The 24,074-nt window shown below is 37.4% G+C and overlaps 1 protein-coding gene across 2 annotated transcripts in view; it reads left to right on the top strand.

Annotated features, from left to right (window-relative positions):
- The first annotated feature begins 1,953 nt into the window (after positions 1-1,953).
- The window catches only part of LOC134654103 (long-chain-fatty-acid--CoA ligase 1), a 63,095-nt gene continuing 40,974 nt past the window's right edge, over positions 1,954-24,074 (top strand). Inside the window, exons 1-2 of one of the 2 annotated variants that reach the window (XM_063509529.1) lie at positions 1,954-2,348; positions 4,263-4,313. In XM_063509529.1, the coding sequence (XP_063365599.1) occupies positions 4,301-4,313 (13 nt within the window). In that variant the 5' untranslated portion in view covers positions 1,954-2,348; positions 4,263-4,300. Of the gene's footprint in view, positions 2,349-3,558; positions 3,578-4,262; positions 4,314-24,074 lie in introns of those variants that run through there. The other variant, XM_063509530.1, reaches the window with a different exon arrangement.

The following is a 24,074-nucleotide window of genomic DNA, read 5'->3' as shown; positions in this document are numbered from 1 at the left end:
CCTTCGCGCCTCGGTCGCCCACTGCTGAGCATAGGCCTCTCTTCGTGTACGCCACTTGTCCCGGTCCTGTGCTATTAGTCTCATCCAAAAGTGCTCCGCGATACTTCGAACGTCATCCACCCAACGAGCCATCGGACGCCAGGCGCTTCTTTCATCCGTAAGCGGCCACCAATCCGTCAACATTTTGGTCCACCTGCCTTGCACCTGCCATCACTCTGCCTAGCAACATGTCCCGCCCAACTCCACTTAAGCTTGGCAATGACGTCACCGGCATAGGCACGTTTGAGAAACGCAGTAATCAGCGCCATCTGCCGAATATTAACAAAAGAGGGACGTTAGGTAACTGTAACTACTTGGCAACTACAAACCCTTCACGTGTATCCAGGAATATTGCTTTCAAAAGTTAGAAAGTATTTCGTCGGAAAAATGTAAGATGGCGCTTTACTTTTATTCCCAACCAGTGAATCGGTAACCACTTCGTAATTAACTTAAATACTGTTCTTAAACCCCGACAGTTATCATTATTAATGTTATAATTAAAGTTTTTTCAACGTTTACTAATTTCATACGTTACAAATAATCAGAATAATTACCTACATTTAATCACACTCAGTGTTAGCTTGTTGCGAGTGTATAATGGACAAGTAGTGACGATTCGAGTGCTAAGAATAACAGCGGTGCGGGTAGTTTAGAAACTATTTAGAATTTAACTACTTCACTGCCGTGACGCCAAAATAAAAGTAATGCATGCGAATGGGTAAGTTTTCCTATGTTTTGATTATTAAATTACAGACCACAGGTACGTTTTATTTGAAGGAAGGATTACCTACTTAAATAATTGATTTGCTTTGCTGGTAAGCTGGAGTAAATAACTTACTTACTTTTATTCGCATTTGTGATAGCGTTAAAAGATACTAAAATAAAATTACATGTATAATGCCCGACCTACTAGCTTTGCTACTAGGTATACCTAATCGTCATGATTTTGAACTAAAAAAACAATGACCAATGATGATATCACTAAGTACAAGAGTTGATGGCATGATCATAAAATCATAATATTAAATGGTAATATTTGTATTATAAGGGGGCAAACTTGTTTAACTCCTGGTCGTGGCAATTGGAATCTGCAGAATCCAATTGACAATTGAACCACGAACGTAGCGAGTGGTTTGAATAATGGAATATTGAGGATTACAAGGCACCAGGGTTAAACAAGCAAAACAAATGAAATACAAAAAAATTCACCACATCAAAGCGAGGAAATCAACTACATAACAATCAAAATGAACGCTATTAAGTGAAGGGGGGACGCTATTCTTATTATGGGGTTAGAGTAGGTACATAATAGATAGATGATACGCGTTGAGTCCAATACTTTGGGGATGCAATTAACAGACAGCAATAAAACTATTGAATGCAATAAACTTATAGTCATATTTTATTTAAGAAACACCAACGGTCAAATTCGTATTTTAAATTTATCTGAAACTGATTTTGTATGTGTACCACGCCCAAAACCTTAAGTTTTCGGGGTGCGTCTAAATAATTCAGTAATTTATTGACTGACTTCTGAATAGCGTCGTAGACGTGACTCACACGACCTTTTTATAGCAATTTTTTAGGGCTCTAGGAATTCTAATGGTCTCACGAAGCCAACGCAAATACTCTATCTCTTTCTAATGTAAATAATTAAAACGGAGCAGCTGTGGAGCGCGACCGGCGTAGGTGCAGTAACAATGCCGAATGACAATTTGGAACGACGCGTGTTGGATAAAAGCCAATCAAACAGTTTTATTTTAATTTAACTAGTCGGCTGTTTAACGCATCGATCGCAAGTAAGCGCTCTACTTTTCTAAAACAGATTGTTTATTAAAATGTACACCTCGCAGTTTCCCGCCAACATTTCCATCAATAACACTGCGCATGTTACTACCGCACGTGTCTGGCTCTTTCTGTTTTGGGGGAAGTGAAAGGGAAAGTTGATAACCTGAAAACTGCGCGGGCATGCGCAATGAAAAACTTAGTCGTACGATGCGGCTGCCATGGTCTGATCCCGGAGTGTACACCGTAGTAGCGATCTCACTGCGGTGCTTTTACAATAAAGTACTTAACTTATAGACAATCTATTTATAGTTAAAATACTGTGATCATAGCAAGAGTAGTCAAAATATAATAAGTAACGCTGTAGATATAGGTCGACTTTATTTCAAATGGTAACAGAAAATAGTACAATCGATTTCACGTGTACATAAACAATTTCTTGTTAGATTGTTTTAGGCAGTTTTATCGGAGAAAATGGGTTGTGTGTAGTGAATTTTTAGAACGAATCCAGCTCTAGTGACTCGGTAAGTACCTACTGATGTTTATAAATTTAGGTTTATTAGAAACCTAGGGGTTTAAGTATAGTGCTTGAGTTAGGCAATGATATAATACGCCACTAAATCACGAGACATAGTCCTTGGTAAAGCGTAAAAATCGATGATATGTTCGAATGACACGACATTTTATACGGAAATTATAGAGTCGAAGGCATATATCTATTTATTATGTACTTAGAATACTTAGATGTCAGGAAATACTAATGTAATTACATCATTAGTACAATGCAATGTTAAGGAAAAACACTAATACCTACTTATTTGCAATACTTAGTTCTTATAGTAAGTACCTATCTACCTACATAGTTACACATCTAAGCAGACGTATGATCAACCAAATAGAGTTAGACCAAGAGAAGTCTGCAACGATTTTGATTGTATGCAATGCAGTGCAAGTGTTATTTACACGTCATAATTTCATAGAAGTTTGACGTTTAAAATAACACTGCGTGTGCTATCAAAATCGTTGCAGACTTATATTGGTGGTCTCTGGTCTGACTCTTTGTTTTATTTACACGACATCATTTCATAGAGGTTTAAAATAACACTTGCACTGCGTGTGCTATTAAAATCGTTGCAGAGTTATCTCGGTGGTCTAACTCTATTAGTGTATTAAATATTCGTCAATGGTTCAACATAGATTGGAGTTTTAGCCGGGACTGATCCCTGATTTACCGATTATCCACTTAAATGTCACTGCTTAGCGTTTTTAACTTGCAAGTAGGTACCTAGGTCACAGACTTGTCATTTTCGCGAGGTACCTAAGTGAAAATAAAATACATAAAACCGATAAAACCTTACTTACAGTTTGTCAAAGGACTGTCTTACTTCAAACATAGACAGAGAGAATCACTTCTTATTTTACTGGATTTTACTTTTCTTTTGGGTGCCAGTACTAGTACTGGCACCCAAAAGAAAAGGAGGAGTATAGTTTTTTTTGTTCTTATTTACTGAAAAATTGGTTTGACCAACTATAGAATAAATATAAATCCTTGAACTATCCAACCTTTTTCAATTAAGCGTGTCGACTGGCTGAAATTCAACAATTTCATTTAAAAACAATAGCTCTATTGTCAAAACTAATGGCGTAGTGCCGCGCGCCTTATCTCGGTGGGGGGTTTGCGAAGTATACAGTATACACAGAAATAACAATCAGTTGCATATAGTGTAAATGTGAAACGACCACGTTTTTCAAGGTGAACCTTTTTATTTTGACCTTTATATCACACCAGGATTTAGCTCGGTTGGACACAAAATTGTTGTTTTACACCAGATTTTTAATAACTTGTAGATACTTTGTTGCTACAATATTCGTAGCAAAGAACCTATTTTAAAATTTTGAGTGTTTAAAATAGGTTACATTTATTCAAACCAACCTCAAGTAATGTTTTTTAGATGAAACAGATGATTTTTTGCAAACAATATCGATATTATGATCCCTTTTCGGCTACCGGCTGGTCATCTCTAGCCATAGAACGCTTCAAATAACTAGTCGAGTAATTTGAAGGAGTTTTTGATCTTAGTTTAAGTCAGAACCAGAAATTTGCCGTGTAAATAGGTGGTGTTTTATAGGCATTTTAGCACGATAATGTACAAAGTGTGTGTATAAAGAATACTGGAGCTATTCATCGCCTTACGAGGGATCTCTATAGGTTGCTATAGGTATATAACTCATAGTAACTTGTTGTCTTACATGAGAATTCGTAACTTCTGACAACACGGCCTCATTTAAGCACACATTTATGCTATTCGCTTGATAATGCAATAGATAATGTATTACGTACTCAGTAACCAGTCGGTGCGCGCGCTCTGAACGTTTATTTTGACTGGGTTTTAGTTTTTATTTATAACTAGAAGTGTTTACATAGTTGCTTTTTAAAGGTACGGAGAGCGGCGGTGGTGAATGAATCCGGTCCTGCATGATGTCAAAATGTAAGTGTTTAATAACTTTTTAATAAGTTTGCATGCATTTATGTAAATGTTCATACCTTAAGTAATTTACTTGGTAATACTTGTGTTTCCTGTAACAGATTTCAAGGTAAAGCGATCCGACAGTGAATTTTTATTGCAAGTTTATTAATTTTTACGGGGTTTTTCTTTCTAAACATGGTGACGCCTTGTGCTGGAAGTGCTCTGATTTCCCTCTTTGACATAGGTATTCTATAGTAACTACCTTGTTGCTGTCACCGCTGCTGCCCTAGTAGCACGGTCGCATCTTTATCGTTTGTCACCATGCCTGTCACTTTCTAACAAGTAAGTGCGAAAGTGACGGGCATAGTGATATTCGATAAAAATGGAACCGTGCTGAGCCCGCTGGTCACTTTGTCTTTCACTCGTACCTTCCAGACTAGGAAACGTGCACTTGAAACTTTGGCAATGATCTTAGGAGAGAAAATTCTTAAGGACAACACGACCACTGCCGCCAGAAAGGTACCTACTGCATCAGGCAAGACAGGCATGTAATGCTCCCGCATTTGTGCTGGTCTCACTTCGAATAATGCGTCTATGTTCGCGTCATGTCTCCGTTGTTTAGACTTACATTGACGCACATTGGCATTGTCTTGTTCCGCATCCTCTATCGACGGAAAAGTTTCCAAGGGCTTTGCGAACATGGTTATCAAATATCCTTGAGACGTTTTAATTACTCCGTCCGCGTTCTTCAATAGGTACCTACCTAATTTGTTACTATCTGTTGATCCTCTTGTCTGCACCTCTTTTATAAGATTTTTCCCCACTAAAAATACCGTTAGCAACCGTTAGAAGTCTAGCCTGACGCTGTCTTTTAGGTTATGGTACTCACAGTAGTGATAAGGATACCGGTACAGACATTGGTTCTACAGCACTAAGCATAATGGATAAATATAGGTACTTATACATTTATACTTATGTTCACTTAAATAGGTACATATACTTTAACATAGCTGTTTATATAAAAGGCAAGCAATGAATTGACTAATTACCTACTCGTACCTACTTACAGTTTATTCGATAGGTCTTATCGTAGGATATTAGTTTTGTGTCCTTATTTCCGCAAATAATCATTATAGATATTTTTCCATATACCTATTCTTAAACGTGGAGTTTAACTTTGTAATAACTTCAGAATGTATTTACGTCATAAAAATTGTCGATACGGGGTTTAATATTATTAAAGTGTAATACCGGAAACGGCTCCCTAGTGTGTTTCATAAAAACATAAGTTGTATAGGTACCTACCTAAAATATTATTAACTTAAAACCCGCTTTGCAATCCAATTTACTTTGGTATTTGATATGTTTATGAATGCTACAAATTCAATAGGTAGGTACGCAACGCTATCGCCCCGATCGTATGATCGTATCACAAAATGATATCAGGTATTTCACATAAATTGCGTTTTGCCTTTGTTATTGACTAGGTAAGCAAAACGGTAGTTTCTGCTGTTTCTAGTTCCATAGGTAATTATTTAGGCATATAGCTACTTACAGTAAAATCTAGAATATTTATCAAGAACACAAATCGGCATCATCATCATCACCTTCCTAGCGTGGTTCCGGCATTTTTGCCACGGCTTTCTAGAGGAGGCTGGGATCTGCTCGGCAATCTAATCCCAAGACTTAGAAGAAGCACAAGGTTTCACCTTCTAACCCAGAGGGTAAAGGCCTTATTGGGTCACAAACATAATAATTATAAAAATAAATAACATTTCAGACGACTTTCATTTTTTTTTTGGGCCAACGACGGAACACATGTGTTCTAGTCTGTTATCGATGGTACTTGATTGGAAGTGGAACATGTCTCACGTATCATGATGGTGCAATGCGGGCAATATATGGGCCATGGCGAGCCTTTCGGCAGTTTTATCGTAGTTTATCTTGAGTTTCCATGGTAGGACAATAAAATTATTATAAAACTATGTTTTACCTATGTTTTATTATAACACCGGTTAAAAATTGGAAAAATATACGCCTATCAGATCGAATGGGTATAAGTACAGTAACAACATGGACGAATAAATAGCTACCGGATATTTTACCAATCCGTGTGTGAAATGATCTATAAATAAAGCTATTTATTTTCGTATTTGATAAATACTGTTATCTATTTCGGTGTTAGTTGGTAGGAAGGTATTTGCTATTTAATCGTGACTCCTACTCACCGAAACTGTATTTAGGTAGATACTATTTCAATTGCTTACAGAGGCTAGGCGAATTAGAATCAATATAAGTGCGCTCTTTGATTATGATTACCAGTACTCGTATTATGTACATATTTTAATCAAGAATAATGCCATGAAACAATTCACACGGAAAATAGACTAGGTACCTATATTTGCAAGGGCAGACTCCAGCAAAAATTTGAAAAGGTAAAATTTGGCTCGATGGAAAAAATCATGAAAACATGTCTAATGTTCATTTATTTCCAGTTGTACATATATTGTTATCCTGCAGACTAAAGCAGTATAATTTTAGTAAGTATAAAATATGTAGTTAGGTAGTGATATAGCTGAGGAATCTGACGAGCCACTTTTTTAACAGGAATATATTTTCAGAGTTATTGAGATAAAAGGAGAAAACCTGCGCGACGGCCATATCTTCCGTCGCAAGTTTTGCGTAGCGAGCCATTTCTTTTGTTCACATAACTGACAATTCCTAAAGACAATAAGTGCATTGTTGTTCAGTAAGTCTTGCTGTTAGGGCCCGGCCACATGTCAGCGGTGCGACGCCGTTGTGCGTAGTCGAATTTTATTCTTTACTATGCAGCGCGGCATCGCACGCGGCGCCGCACGCCGTTTTTGCGTTGCGGCGGGCGACACCGCAGAACGGTTTGCGGCACCGCAGATTACTGCGTCTGAACGGCGTCGCACCGCTGACATGTGGCCGGGCCCTTAGGGCGCTTGGTAAGCGTTTAGAATAAGACCCTATTAATATCGACGTCACACAAACTAACGAGGGGACAGAAATGTCATTGATTATTAAATTAGGGTAGCGGGTATAAGTAAAAGCTAAAACGAACCGGGCGTGGGGAAATGGGGGTTGTGTTACGCGGAACAGGGGCGAGTAGCGTTTATTTGTTGAGTGAGGTTTTGCATTAGATCCTGTTTTTAATTGCCTGTAATAAAAGTTCACACAGGAACAATAGGTTAAAATTGCTAGTCATTTGTGTACCAGAACCGGCTGTAGCTAAGATAAAAAAAGATGGCTGCTAATGTGCGAAGTGTAAGAATATTTACGGCCAGGAACTTGTTTTTTTCATAAAGTAAGTACCTAAGAATTCCAAAATAAAGTGCTTTGATTACTGTAGTCAGGCTAGATTAAGCTATTTTTATATTCCAGATAATATAAAGTGACAGATCCCCAAATTCTCCACCCATCACCCCATCAGTTATTTTAGCACATTTTTGGTACAAAAACAGGATGATTAGATAATTAATTGGCCAATTAAACGTCATACTAGTACCTATTTGGAATTTGAAACGGACATTTATGTATTGTTATTGAAGATATTTTTTTATAAGTGTAACGTATAAATAATAAACACAGCTAGGCTAGGCAAAATTAAATCGTATGCCTCTGTCACAAAGACGTTTCTTACATGCACTATTTCAGTAGGTACCTAGGTACTGCACGCATTTGATATATGAAAACCGGCCAAGTGCGAGTCGGACTCGCGTACGGAGGGTTCCGCACCATCAACAAAAAATAGAGCAAAACAAGCAAAAAAACGGTCACCCATCCAAGTACTGACCCCGCCCGACGTTGCTTAACTTCGGTCAAAAATCACGTTTGTTGTATGGGAGCCCCACTTAAATCTTTATTTTATTCTGCTTTTAGTATTTGTTGTTATAGCGGCAACAGAAATACATCATCTGTGAAAATTTCAACTGTCTAGCTAGCACGGTTCGTGAGATACAGCCTGGTGACAGACGGACGGACGGACGGACGGACGGACGCGGACGGACGGACGGACGGACAGCGGAGTCTTAGGCAAGCAAATAACAAAACATTGAATTGCTGCAATAGTCCTTTATATAATTTTTAAGAAAAAAAAACCGACTTCTATGCGGCCCGGTGAAAGATTATTGTAGATGGTGCGCTATGTAGAAAAGGAGGTAAAACCACCCACTTTTCTAGTAGCATTTCGTTTCTGTAAGGCTCGCAGTTCTAACCTAACCTAACCCACTTTTGTTTGGTTCTGTGAGGATAGCAGTTCAAACCTAACCTAACCCACTTAACGGCGCATGCGGTGCGGTGTACGGGGGTTTGAGCGGGAGGGGTTTGGCCTCATCATACTTTATACCTACATTTTATGGTAGGTAATCATAGTAGTTTGTTTAGTTTAGGTATCATAGTGGTTTTCCGGGTCAAGGTCCGGGTCTGTGTCCGAGTCCGGGTCCGGGTCCGAACCGGATCCGGGTACGAGGCCGGATCTGGATCCGAGTCCGGGTCCCAGTCCAAGTCAAAGTCGAAATTCGAAATCACCAAACATGTACTATGCGTCGTTGAAGAGTTCTGTTCTGATCATCATCAGCAGTTCCAGTTCATCAAATGCGACAGTTTTTAATGTTAATGCTTTATTTTAAGATGAAAATACAGAAAATTATATACGTGTGCCTTTAAGATTTGAGGAGTTCCCTCGATTTCTCATGGATCCCATGTTCAGAACTTGAGCTTGACATAAATATGGCTTAAAAACCTAACTTGCTTAACAAACATAACGAAAAGGAAAAATCGCCAAACGCGAGCTATGCGTCGTTAAAGAGTTTCGCTCTGGTCATCATCAGCAGTTACACTTCCTCAAATGTTACTTTTTAAATGTATATGCTTGATTTGTTGATTAAAACACAACAATCACTATATGTATGCCTTTAAGATTTGAGGAGTTCCCTCGATTCCTTATGGATCTCATCATCAGAACTCGAGCTTGACAGAAATGTGGCTTTAAAACTAAACTTGCTTAACAAACATAACGAAGAGGACAAATCGCCAAACGTGAACTATGGGTCGTTGAAGAGTTCTGTTCTGATCATCATCAGCAGTTCCACTTCATCAAATGCGACAGTTTTTAATAAAAATGCTTGATTTTCTGATGAAAATACAAAAATCTCTATACGCTTGCCTTTAAGATTTGAGGAGTTCCCTCGATTCCTCATGGATCCCATCATCAGAACTCGAGCTTGACAAAAATGTGGCTTAAAAACTTAACTTGCTTAACAAACATAACGAAGAGGACAAATCGCCAAACGTGAACTATGCGCCGTTGAAGAGTTCCGTTCTGATCATCATCAGCAGTTCCACTTCATCAAATGTCACGTTTCTAAATGTATATGCTTGATTTGTTGATAAAAACACAAAAATCACTATATGTATGCCTTTAAGATTTGAGGAGTTCCCTCGATTCCTCATGGATCCCATCATCAGAACTGGGTTTTGACAAAAACGGGACCAATCTGTATGCATATACATACAATCAAAAAAAGAATTTTCAAAATCGGTCCAGTAATGACGGAGATATGGAGTAACAAACATAAAAAAAAAATAAAAAAAATAAAAAACATACAACCGAATTGATAACCTCCTCCTTTTAGATTTGGAAGTCGGTTAAAAATGTAAATTACTACGCACAATGCAGATACCTATACCTACAGAATTAGTAATACTATACTTCCTTATAATGTTGTCCTTATTGGATGCTCAATTGCTCAGACCATCGCAATTTGATATCGTTCTACACCATCAAATTATAAAGAACAAAAAAGCATTTCTAAATTGTTTATTGTCTTAAGTAAGGTCAATGTGGATAATTCTGTCACAGGGACTATTCCGTCTACTAGCGTTTTTCTCGAACAACGAACAAAATTGATAATTTCAGCGACAAAGCAGCGATTGCTTTTAGTTTCAGCAATCTAAAGCAGATGGCTTTTTTTTTCTACGATTGAAAATCAAAGAAATATACGTTCGTGGACGGAATAGTCCCTATGACGGAATTAGCCACATTGACCTTATATGATCTCATAAGTATATCCAACGGATCAACGCCCTTAAGACAATAGTAACTCTGTAATCAATATTTAAAGACTCGTTGTCAGTGTCTCCTTTCTAGACAAGTAGGTCGAGGTCACAGTATTGCAATGTCATCACATTAATACATGCTGGTACCCTGCCCACATAGGAAATAAATGCAGCTCAATACATCCTCTTACGGTACTAAGTAGTATCTTTTTGAAAAAAACATCTCTAACTACATAGTATAAAACAAATTCGCTTCCCGCTGTCTGTCTATCCCTATGTATGCTTAGATCTTTAAAACTACACAACTAATTTAGATACGTTTTTTTAAATAAAATAAATAGAGTGATTCAAGAGGAAGGTTTGTGTATAATTTGTTAACCCGTGCGAAACCGGGGCGGGTCACTTTTACGAAATAAACCTAAAATACATGTATGTATAAAATGATCTCTCATCCAGCTTATTTTTTAATGTTAGCTTATTCCGACATCTCTTAATTTTATTGTGTTCACTGTTCACGATAAATAATATAATATTACGGTCTATTCATGAAAATACCAAGAAAACTTCTTTCAAATAATGTTTGTTTCAATTATAAATAAAATATATCTTACTCTCATACCTACTAACATACTATGTCATGTCAATTTCGATCAGTCTCTAATTCGTTTTATCCAAGACATTTTTTTTTTAATCATAAATGGGCTTCCTCATGGCCACAGACTAGCCGAGGCGAAGACGTGGCCTACGATGGAGCGAGCCTGCCCAGAAGGTGCCTGTTCACCCTTGATTTTAAGGTTGCCGGGTTATATGAGCTCGGAAATATAGACGCCGGCAAGGAATTCCATTCCTTGGCAGTGCGCATAAAAAAAGAAAGCAAAACAATCAAACTGAGTGCTGTAAGGCTTTTTACCGAAATAAACTGGTCTGTCAGTCTTATGGCTAAGAAGCCCTGAATATTGTATGCGCAAAAATCAATAAAAACTAATTAAATACTGTCGTTGAGGGCAACAGCTGTCCTGTTAATGTCAGTCTCGCGCTGAATGTGATATTTATGTAGCCACGACCGCTGCGGGCGGTGAGGCGAGGTGAGTCCACAGATTATCTATATCGTATGGAAATTATAAATAATCGGTATCGGTTGGTTGTTGCTCGAGTTGTTAATTGTTGCTATAAACTTTCAACCTCTTTTTTTACCACCTTAGGGGATCAATTTTCAGAAACTGTAAACTGAAATTAGTCGCCTTTTCTTGTATTAAAAAGATATCTGTGGTGGTGGTGGTATAGAAGCGGCTACATATTTAACCCTGCTCTTAACGTACCCTAATTTGCTGTTGACTGTTATTCTATTTTTCAGATAGGTTTAATTACCTTTTTCTACTCCCGTACTTTTATTTGTCATTTAAAGGGTCGTGCACACACCTTTAAAACCCTACCTTATAGTTGTCAAGACAAGTATTTAGTCTATGTCCCAAAAAAGAATTTGTGCATACACGCAGTATCTTTTTGGCGATTTTACGATACTTCGTGTAATGACCACTTAAAAAATATTGAATGAAATACAGTGTTGCCAACCTTATGTTAAATGTCATCTCTGACCAATAAGTGAACCATAGACATGTTTTGTTTTAATTTCATTCATTCATTCATTCTTTCCGGCCCGTACCCTCCATTTTTGCTACTTCTTGAATTAAGTAAAAATATTTTTTAAATGTGCTTGGTCGTAGAAAAAGTGTTGTATGCAACGTTGTTTAACTGAGTCAAAAAGTACTGGTGGCGTCTTTATTAACAATTTTCGGCTTCGCCTCAAATTGTTACTCACGCCACTCGCCTTTTTTGACCTCTCTTAAACAACGGTTGCATAAAATACTATTACCGCTCATCCTGACCTAAAACTAGAGCCACTGACTATGACTGTAACATTGCCTGTAGAGTGTGCAAGGGTACGAAACGCGGTCGATGTATTTGCTATTTTTATAACATTCTGCACAATATGATATACAGGGGAAATAGAAAAAAAATCTTAAGTTTTTTTACTATTTCCCCTGTATATCATATTGTGCAGAATGTTATAAAAATAGCAAATACATCGACCGCGTTTTTTTTACTTATTCAATCTACTACACCCTGACCTAAAACTGCAACCACCGATTCACAGATTACGAATACTAGATGGAACATATAAAACTACTAGCGATCTTATCTCGTTATTGGTATTATATCTACTTTTGTTTCTCGTGTTTTTATTTCTATGTACAATAAAGTATATACATACATATATACATACACATGTACGTACTCATGAAGCATTGAAGATTGAGCTATAAACACATGAGCTACTATGAACTGTTGTAGTATACAACGTTGTAGAATGGAACTAAGTAACGCGACCCGCGGAGTACTTTTCTATAAGTAACAAAGCGTACTATGCCGGTGTGATCCTTTACAACGTGGTAAAGATGCACTTGTAAGATTGCACGTAAGGCGCGCAAGGGTTAGTTGCACTCGACCGTTTAGTTCAGTGCGGCGTATCGGGTTTCTGTGTCACAGCGACCGGATGAACCGGATCCTTTACAACGCGGGGTCTATAAGAGGCTGTCTGTGCACTCGTAACATTGCACCTAAGCCGTGCAAGGGTACGAGATCCGGTCGTTGCACCCGACCGTTTTGGGTCAGTGCGACGTACCGGGTTTTTGTGTCACACAGCGACCGGATCCTTTACAACGCGGGGTCTATAGGAGGCAGTCTGTGCACTGCACTTGTAACATTGCACGTAAGCCGTGCAAGGGTACGAGATGCGGTCGATGCACCCGGCCGTTTTGGGTCAGTGCGGCGTACCGGGTTTCTGTGTCACAGCGACCGGATCCTTTACAACGTGGGGTCTACAAGAGGCAGTCTGTGCACTTGTAACATTGCACGTAAGCCGTGCAAGGGTACCAGATGCGGTCGATGCACCCGGCCGTTTAGGGTCAGTGCGGCGTACCGGGTTTCTGTGTCAGAGCGACCGGATCCGCCCGCGGCTCTGTGTCGAGCTTAATGCCTAAGCCGGGAGTACTAAATTTAAAATACCTCCTAACTTAAAAGTTACCTCTCTCTGTCTTATTAATATTCGGTTGTATTCTCAGCTATTACTGCGCAGCCCAGGGTCCGTTTACCGATTTTTCATTTGGCTTCCCGATAATTCTATATATTTTGTTCCTCATAAAGGATAAGCGTCTCTGGAGTTATAAAAATGCCTAATTGGTAATATCCTTTGGAAAGGCTTTCGTCTGGCATCTTTTGGATATGTCGCAGTCGGACCGTATAATCCGCCGTATTACCTACATTACGGCTAGCCGTTTTCAAAAACGGGCGTTTTGAAATGCGGCGGTTCAACGATTAGCCGGATTGAATGCGGCTGAATGAGAATCCGCCGTAATGTATTCGGCGCCATACGTTCTTCAACACGGCTAGCCGTAATGTAATACAGCGAGTCATTAGCCCTCCGCCGCTTTGACAGTTTTTAGTTCCCATTTTTAACACTCGTAGCGCTGCCTGACATAACAACAACAAACTATGAAAAACGCTGGGGTGTCCATCAAATCTGGAGTTCGTCGGACTGTTTCTTTTCAAAAAACATTTCCTTCGCAACTTAACGAGACGGAGCCCCGCTTCGCGGGGTTCCTATTTCTGAGCGGTTTGCCCTTCGGGCATCGGAAGCTACCTAACGAACCTAACCTACCTACCTATTGATTTAGTGAGACGTCCGTAAAACATTACACTTTGGGGAAAAAAGCGTAGGTAGGTAAGTAAGTTAGGTTCGTTAGGTAGCTTCAGATGCCCGAAGGGCTCCGTCTATTTAAGTTGTGAAGGAAATGTTTTGGAAAAGAAACATATACAGGGTGTAATCTAAAACGTGATACAAGATAATCATACCTGAATCTTTTCATGATTTTTAACAACTTTTACTATGGGGTCAATTTTGTAATATTAAAAAAAAATTAGCTGTTCCATAGAAATGGTCAAGGAGAGGTAGACAAAAATGTATGGCAAAGATTTTTTTTATTGTTAATTTACAAAGTTGACCCCATAGTAAAAGGTTTGATTATCTTGTATCACGTTTTAGATTACAGCCTGTATATGTAGTGCGGTGGGGCTATGGTAATTGGTAATAAATAAATTAAATTGCAAACATTGTCAAACTCCGGTTACGTAGGCGACCGAAAGAACTGGTCACTCTACAATCTAAATAGTAGTACGATGCGGCTAAACGTAGGCCGCCTTATTGAAGAACCTATCGCAATGACAATCCGGCTAATCGTCGAAACGCCGCATTTCAAAACACCCCTGTTTTTGAAAACGGCTATCCGTAATGTAATACGGCGGATAATACGATCTGACTACGACAGATACATACAGTCAGCATCAAATAGTATCTACATAGTGATGGCTAAAGTAGCGAAATATATCGTAACACATCCGTAATTCTATGGTAGTAATGTTACGATACATATATTTGAAACTTCAGGCGTCACAATATATTTAATGCTAACTGTACCATATTAACACAATGTTTATATTGAATTAATAAGAATACTCAATATATACATACGAGTATACATATTTACTAAATTAATAGAGATAGGCGCCACTGACGTGTAGGTAACATAGTGGTACAAAACACAAGTTATTTCATTAAGACATCATTAAAATACAAAATAAATATAAAGGTACTGAGTACATGAAAATATACATCATTTGGGGCATTATCTATGAAAAGGGACCTTATTGGCGATGGCGCTAACGCCGCACAGCGTCGCGCGGCATTGTATTTATATCGGAGCATCGTTAATAATGGCGTAACCGCCATCGACAATAAGATCCCTTTTCATAGATAACGTCATTGTTTTTTCATTGTAAATTAAATATGCTAGTGTCCAGTAGAATTGACACATGAGACAATCATGTTCTCGCTTGATTATATTGTTTAATTTAATTTTAGTTTTGGACACTTGGAGACCATATACATCTCTAAGTAATTATTTATTTTATTTTTAATGATTCTGACACTTGGAGACCTTTACATCCCTAAGTATTTATTCATTTTATTATTTTTATTTTATTGTACATACTTATATTTTTAATGATTCGGACACTTAGAGACCTTTACATCTCTAAGTCAATTTAGGCTAGTAATTATGTGAAGCTATACCGTCTTTTATGTAACATACGAGCACAAAATGCTGTGTCTCACAGCTAAGTGTTATCACTATTTTAATATTAATATAGGCCGGTAGCTTGAACATGTCATGCTCGCTTAAAAGTCTTTGCTTACGGTGGCGTCGTTGATCGGGTCGCCACTTTCCCGAATGAAGGTTGAGGGAGGCGATGGCTGAGATACGCGTCGTACTCGTGAACGGGTGCTGTTTGTGGAGACGGGTCTGTTTAAGCTAACACGAATATATTTAGTAACTTTATTTTTTAATTTAATTGCAGTGAGACGCCTCATTCGGTTCTCGTATGTTTTTTTTTTTTCTCGTAATGTGTTAATCATACAGGATTGTGACTCTTGGAGACCCTATACATCTCTAAGGATAATTTAATAAACTATGTTATTTTTTAGTTCTGACACTTAGAGACATTTACACCTCTAAATAAGTTTAGATTTTTTTTCCATGTATCTGTTTTGTTTTTATTTTAATATTATTATTATAGTTTTTTTATGTAATTCGACATTAAGAGACCTTATACATCTCTATGTAATTGTATTACGTTAGTTTGATTTGGTAGTTGTAGTTGTATTTAATAATTGTTGATGTATAATTATTATTATTTTGCTTTTATGTAAATTCAATGTTGACGTGTAAAAGTGCCCTTGTGGCCTATTTGCTGAATAAATGTTGAAGTTGAAGTTGAAGTTGAAGTCACATTTTATGGGTTCTAATTTATATAGACACAAAATGGCAATTGCCACTGCCATTATAATATTAATAAACCTGTATACAGGTTTATGTTGCATGAACATTATGATAAGAAGTTTATAGTTTTAGTTTATATTATAATATCTTATTAATTATCAAAAAATACACATTTTTCTTCACCTTTTAACCCAATGTACCCAATGTCTTTACTGTTCCTTTTATATTTAATGTACATTTCCGCAATCTTACATTTTATATTCAAAACAGTCAAGGTACATATATATTAAAGTCTTTCGTAGATATTTCCACATTCCAAAAAGAATATAACGGTTATACTTGTACCTGCAAAAGAATTCATACATTTGCGACCCCAACTAGTTTTTGCGAACGATATGACAAACCAAAAGCGGAGGAGAGGTCGACGACCCGCGGGCCTGCCGCACAACATATCATATTATGATTCGATAGATAACTGTAAAGATATATATTTAATATTGCCAATGAATTGAGGTTATGCATTTGACTTGTAATCGCATGTCGTTTACGTACGATTAGTTTTTTGCGTTCCCTTATGTCAGGGGTCGGCAAACTGTTGAAGAGCCAACCAAAGTAAAAATCATCAGTTTTAAGGGGCCTACTTATTATCAGTTCGCCGGACGATATCAGCCTGTCAGTTGTTCGGAGCTGTCAACTTTTGTGTTTACCTGACAGGCCGATATCGTCCGGCGGACTGGTAATCAGTGGGCCCTTTAGGTTGATTTCTACTTCTTATAGTACCATATCCTATCGGAAGTCGGTGATCATCATGCGAAAGTTTTCTCTACCCTTTGCCGTTCTAGAAAGAGTGGCGGCGTCCTTAGTACCGGTCCAATCCCTAATATTTTTACTTCCTTCCTTTACCTCTTCTTTGATTTGAGTGGTGTAATTCTAAACTGGTCCAATATAAGTGTTAACTGTTGGGGTGCCTTGAAGAGCCGCAATGTTAGGCCCAAAAAGCCACGGTTTGCCGACCTCTGTCTTATATGATTGTTGTAACGGTGTTATTCAACAACTCGACGGGTTGTTATATGGTTTAACTGTTTTATATTTGAGCTTTTTGGTATTTGTGATTAGTTGGAAGGCTAAGTCTTTAAAACCTTTAGTAGAGTAGTGTTAAATTCACAGTTTGGTTATAATTTGTAGTCATTAGATAAAGCATATTGATTTGATCCGTAGGTATTTGCTATGTACCAACAGCAACATTCTTAACTGAGCACCGGTGTATCGTTTAAATGTCTTTGAATTAATAGAGAATAGAGAGAGAGAAAAATAGAGAGAGAAACGAACGCTTGACGTATTTGTAAAGCTGTCTACATATGTTTCAGTTCGTTATAATTTCAAATTTTACGTAAAACTTCCCCTTTTTAGGACAATTTATTTAAGCGTATTTAGCAAAAATGCAGGTTGTTAAATTAAACATACTTAACAATTAAACAGTTAATTACGACGTCATCATAATGGACAATGGTCAGTTTTTGTACAATTAACCACGGATATGGGTCAAAATCATCACATAACTGCGCATGACACAATACGAGTCGGGTTCAGATCGTTGGCATCGAGTAGTGCCCCAAAGAATGTTAAGTGCAGACAGCTCCAATACCATTGCAATTAATTAAATTAAACATTGATATGTTGAGTGGCGATAACTATTGACTCATGGCTTGATGTTGTCATGATTCTTTAATGTCTTGACGTATGGGTTGTTTGTCTTCATAGACTAGGAATCCTCTAGACGGAGTTTAGAGCAATTATTTCATGAAACTGATGCTGCCAAAAATACTGGGGTGCGGGGTGACGAGGTGAGCGAGTCCCGTGCCGTGATTGGTCCGTTCAAAGACACGGACGTCACACAAAGATACTTTGACTCGAAAATGGAGTAAAACTACCGTATATTTGTGGCAGAGGGGGCAGCGCTACTATGCTCAGTCTGGAGGATGTCTTGACTGTGTTTGTCTTTTATCACTATCCGAATGACGCTGATTTATTATGTTAGTTGGAGACGAGCATTCGCTTGGCTTCACTCATTTAGTGTAACTCCTCTAGACGAGTAACTTGACGAGAAGTAGGTATCTAACTTGAGTAGGTATATATAATACTGATTTTTTATGGAACTACATATGTCAGGTAGACAGTTTAAGTAAGAAGATCTGAATTCATTTAAGAGATTGCCTTTAGTTAGCGAGGATTCAAAAGTTAGGGATACGAGTTTGGTGGTTGGAACCAAAAATAGGGTTTAAAACTACACATCCTCTAGCCAAACGTTCTCAAGCATTCATGTCAACCCTCAAACTGTCCATGAACGCGTTCTCTAGATCAAAAGTTTTTTAGATGGAGCTATTGTTTTAATGTGCTCAATTCGGGCAACCAATGTCACTTTTACGTTAGATAGAGTTAGATATCTATTAGATGTGAATTGGATCTCTAAGTTATATCTTGTGGTAATCGTTCAAAAGTATCTTCAGAATCGCGGAAATGTCAATTTGACAGGTTAGATCCTAAAAATATCGTTATCGTATCTAGGTGATGTCTAAAAGATATCTTATAGATATCTATTTCAAAATCCGAATCGGGCCCATAGCTTAATTCCTCATGAATAATTGCAGTATTACATCTGCAGTAACCGCTCTTTGGGCGAGAGTAGGCGAAACTGGCTCCATCTGCTGCTGTACCGTTAGTCGACACAGTAACCGCCGAGCGGGAGATTAATGTGACCCGTCTGTAAGGGCGATGGTTCAATAGTATTGTGACCAGCCAGTACCTACAATACCAGCCATTAATTACCTATAGCTGATGGTCAAGCAAATCTTGACAGTAAACAAGGCGCGAAATTAATCTATGGGACGATATCACTTCGCGCCTACATTTTTCCAATTTGCCACCTTTTTCTACTGACAAGATATGCTTGACCAGCTATATGTCACATTCGGGACTGGATAGGCAACGAATGGTCTCTATATGAACTATATTTTCGTTGGTCAGACGATTGTTGTAAAAACCAGTTGATTTTACTAGGCAAACCTATGTAGGCTACAGCTTTAGGGGTCTGATTACAAACTAGGTATTACAATGCGCTAAGTTTTATTTTGTGATTTTTATTTTAGTACAAATTGAACTTCTTAACTGAATTAAAGTAGCCATTAGTGGCGGACTAGCGGATTTTAATCATGTTGCCACAAAATAATAATATGTTACCTACGGTTACGAGTTCATAAGCAAGATAATGTGTGTTGTTTTGGCAAACTTGGTGTTTTGCAATATTTGTATAATTCGGTATAAATAAACTTGAATTAGCGAGGCTCTATGAGTAGGTAATGAGAATAATGAGGTACTTAATTGAGTCGTGAAGATATTAACGTGATTAATCATAATCACATAATGTTTGGTTACTGTCAAAGTGAATTATGTCACTCGAACGAAAACCAAACGTCTGTTGAATCCGCTAATTAAGCCCTGGCTGTGAAACCATATCAAACAAAAAAAAATTGAATACCTACTTTATATTTTTTATTCCAAAACAATTACTAAAAAATACTCGAGTGAAACATTCCATTAACATCCGTTAATTCTCTTCGACCTCTGACGTGTCGTTCGCTATTTTTCAATTTCTTGAGTTATCTATTGGTAACAGTAAGAGCTAATCTAAACCTTTTGGGTGAACCATTTTCCTCTTACATCCTGTTCTTCTTGATTATTGACTGCAAAACTTCGTGTATTCGGGTGCTACAAATAGTTTGTAAATGTGTTTTCAACACATAGGTACCTATGGTGTATGTGAGTACTATGAGTACGACGCCATGAATTTGATTTTTAAGTTTAATATTGTTTGTTTTTAAATTCATCACAAAAGGCATTTGTTCCCGTTTAAAGAATAAAAAATAATCCAACTGGAAACGTGATTGAAACACTGATCGTCAAATAAATAAGATCAGGCTAAGGAATGTACGAGAATTGATCGTCATGTAAACATCGCACTCGATTAACGAAACTGTCTCGTCGCACCTTCACAATCATCATAAACGTCTCTGTTGGTCAATAAATCATGACAAACGGACCGCCGAGACGTTGGAATACGGACGTAAAACCTTGCTCTTTACATTTTTCGTATTTATTTCTGCAGAGATTGCCTTTGAACAGTTTAAACTTGGCTTTAAAAAATTGGGCAAAAAAAAGTACAATCGGCTAATAGTAGATAGCTTCTATGATTACATTAGATTAGATTAGATTTATTTATTTCACAATATATGATTACAGTATACAAATTACATTAATGTCAATTTATAAGAATCTATATTGTGATAGTCAGAAATACATTTAAATAATAGCAAGCCTAACTAGCAAACCTACTTAACCCAAATAAATTCATAATATGAAAAAAAATCACCTGAGAAGGATCGTCAAATAATAACATTAATTAAACGAAAACAATGTCAAAAATAGGAACGCGATTATAAATTATACAGTTATGTCAAAAAATTCACTTATTGAATATTATAATGGGTTGTCCAGTAAAAAGTTTCTCAATCGACGCTTGAATGTTGTATCGGATGTTTCCGTCCTTATTTCTGCAGGGGTGATGCTTTTTCACCATATACTTTCTTCTAGACGGAGCCTCGGAACGAGATATACATTTTACAGAACATCTTTTAAAGTTTCTACTTTGTGTTACAAAAGTACTATCTCTATAGACCGTTCTTCTATCTAACATGTGAAATCCCAAGTTTTCGATTGGAAAAAACAAGACGTGGTCCTGACTTCTTGTTTTTTTACAGAAAAAAGAAAACAAAATTACCCGGCAAATTTTTAATATTATAAATGGGCTTGCTCATGGAGCGATGGAGCGAGCCTGCCCAGAAGGTGTCTGTTCACCCTTACAATAATGTAGATGTACAGTTTAAGATCCGCATAAACGATGAAATAATCACCAGCGCATTACAATTATGTAAATTGACATGTACTGTAATCTTGCTGATATATCTGCCAAAAGTGGGCCAAGTTTGCTTCGCTCATGTTCAAGCTTTAAAAGCCCGACCGGTTGAGGGCGTCGACCCCTCAACCTACTGGCTGCCTGGCCCGCTCATTTCGCCATTTTATTGTGATACCTAGTCGTATATTCTCACTGGCCACCTAAACGCCAGCATATCGAGTTCTTGAGCTAACCAGAGTAACGAGATATTCAGGTCTATAGAGACCCTGGAGTACTATTATACCGAATTTCTCCAGCGATCAACTTGCCTGCGTTTGTAATAACACCTCTAGCCGTAATCCACTCTCCAGACCATAGTTATTATGAAGGCTTACTTAGACATCCATTAAGATAAGCCTGCAGAATAGGCAGTAAAGATCGCTGATACCTGAACGGGTTGCACTGACTTGTTTATTATTATTTGTGCAGTTAATATATAATAAATGTAAAGTTGAATGATATTTTGTTTCGTGGCGTACTTTGTAAGTGTCGGTTAGTCTGATAAATAATTATATTCCGACAAATATCAGACACTTTGGAGCCCTGGTTTAAAATTTCCAAGTTATGACAAGTTCTGAGACTAAACAACTTTACTGAGGTCCGCTTTTCTCACTATGAATTAGAATTTAATTTTAGTTTTCTGCATTCGAAAAAGTTTATAAACTTCTGTGAGTCCGAGTCGGCTTATCCGGATTTCACTATTAATTTCATACTATGTTGTCTTATTTATAAGGATCGTATCGTTAATTATGTTAAACAAGTTTGTGATGCTCCGAATAAAATGAAGAAAAATATTGAATCCTTGAAAAACGACTATTTTCTGAAAATCAATTAATGCAGTTTATTTTTAAATATAAATATTATAAGACAATTTTACACAGATCAACCTAGTCCCACAGTAAGCTCAATAAGGCTTGTGTTGTGGGTACTAGACGACGATATATATAATATACAAATACATAAATAAATAGAAAACACCCAAGACTCAGGAACAAATATCTGTGCTCATCACACAAATAAATGCCCTTACCAGGATTCGAACCCGGGACCTCCTGCTTCGTAGGCAGGGTCACTACCGACTAGGCTAGGAGGCCGTATTTTTAGTTGAAATAATTATACCTAGGTTATTTCAGTTTCTGATTTTCCCTCACTGCTTTATTCACCAGTTCAAAAGTATCTACGAGTTAGTAGATATATGTACCTATACGCATATTGTATCATCGCCTGGTAGACCTTGATTAATTTTTAAGATCCGTTTAAGTACCTACATTTATTTCCTTACTCAAACCACTTAAACAAACTTGCACAAAGTACTTCTAGCTTATCGTACTGTGCTACAATCTAGCCACTTAAAATAAATTCCTTATTTATAACTACGCTGACTTGTGGGATCCGAATAAAACCAAATAGGAATAGAATTTCTAAGTATTTATGTATGTGTGTGATTTTACATGTGCGTAATACGAATATGACGTGGCTAGAAATGGCGACTGCTTTCGCATTCATCGCTTGCGTTGCGTTGCATCGACCTTAGATCGAACCGAAGCTGTAGATGCGAGATTGTTTTCAAAACAAAGAAGCGACTGATGCCAAGTTTTGTAAATTAGTTTCCTCGGACATGTGTCACTTATACTTTGTTTTTTTATAAGCAAAAAAAAAAGCGTAAAGCGTAAACAATTTTGACGTTTTTTTTATTGAAAAACGGTTTTAAAACATAAAACCAAAACATGAAACAATGTAAATGATCATATATGCTACATATAATTATTTTTCAAAAGTGTTTTTCAATAAAAAGATACGTCAGGAATAGACAAGATTCTTTAGGTAGGTACCTACCCTTTTTCTAATGCAAAAAAACGAAGTATAAAAGTAGTTAAGTAAATTTTTCGGGGTTAATATAAATCAATTGGTTTTTAAAAACGTAATTGAAATAAGGCAAATTTCCGATCGCTACATTTTTAGTGGACAGAGTAATTAAATAATTTGCCAACTGAAAACTATTTGGTGTAAATCTAAACGAACTCATTTTTATTGCCAGTATTATAATTATAATAACTACAATTATACAAATCCTCTTAATGGCACAACCTCACCTTACTTATATTATGTAATTCAGTTTTGCTCCAGAGACTTACATTCAGACTGCATTCAGACTGAGAATTAGTAAAGTTCTAGAAGAAGAATTAAGTCCCATTACTGACATACTAGGTATATAACTATTATACAAGAAACCAATCATAATTGTCCTTCAGAAAACTTCAAAAGAAAACTGAAAGCGAAAATAACCCATCTACAATATTGTTCATCGAATGTGTCTTAGTTCAAGGCTGGTCATCTCGCGCTTCCCGTCACTTGCGCATGCACATTTGGCTCCCTATAGGGCAAGATCCCGGCAAACCTGCGATATCTTGCATAGCAAGCACTCTATTTAAACACACTTAGTATACACTCAATATATACACTGTCGAGAGTATTATTGCAATTACGTAAAGTAATAATACTCTTAATTGGTATCCAGTTGAGGCTGTATGCTGCGTGCAGTGTCAAGTGCTAGTACTATCTTAGTTTTACTTTGTATCCCTTTGAAACGACTCAACAGAATCTACGAATCTACCGCGGGCACTCATCGAATGCACCGAAGTTCAAGGATGGTCATCTCTGCTTCCCATTGCATGCGCGCATTAATTCCGCTCACAATCGCGACTACCACCATTGTCTATCACCGGGCTCAACAACCTCGTAAAGGATTAATGACGCCATTGTATGGCGTTTATTACGTTCTTGGGGCTTGGTGTCCCG

Source organism: Cydia amplana, chromosome 14 (genome assembly GCF_948474715.1).
Source record: "Cydia amplana chromosome 14, ilCydAmpl1.1, whole genome shotgun sequence".
NCBI classification, from domain to species: Eukaryota; Metazoa; Arthropoda; class Insecta; order Lepidoptera; family Tortricidae; genus Cydia; species Cydia amplana.
The sequence above is the reverse complement of the archived record's forward strand: the minus strand, read 5'-3'. Positions and strand labels throughout refer to the sequence as shown.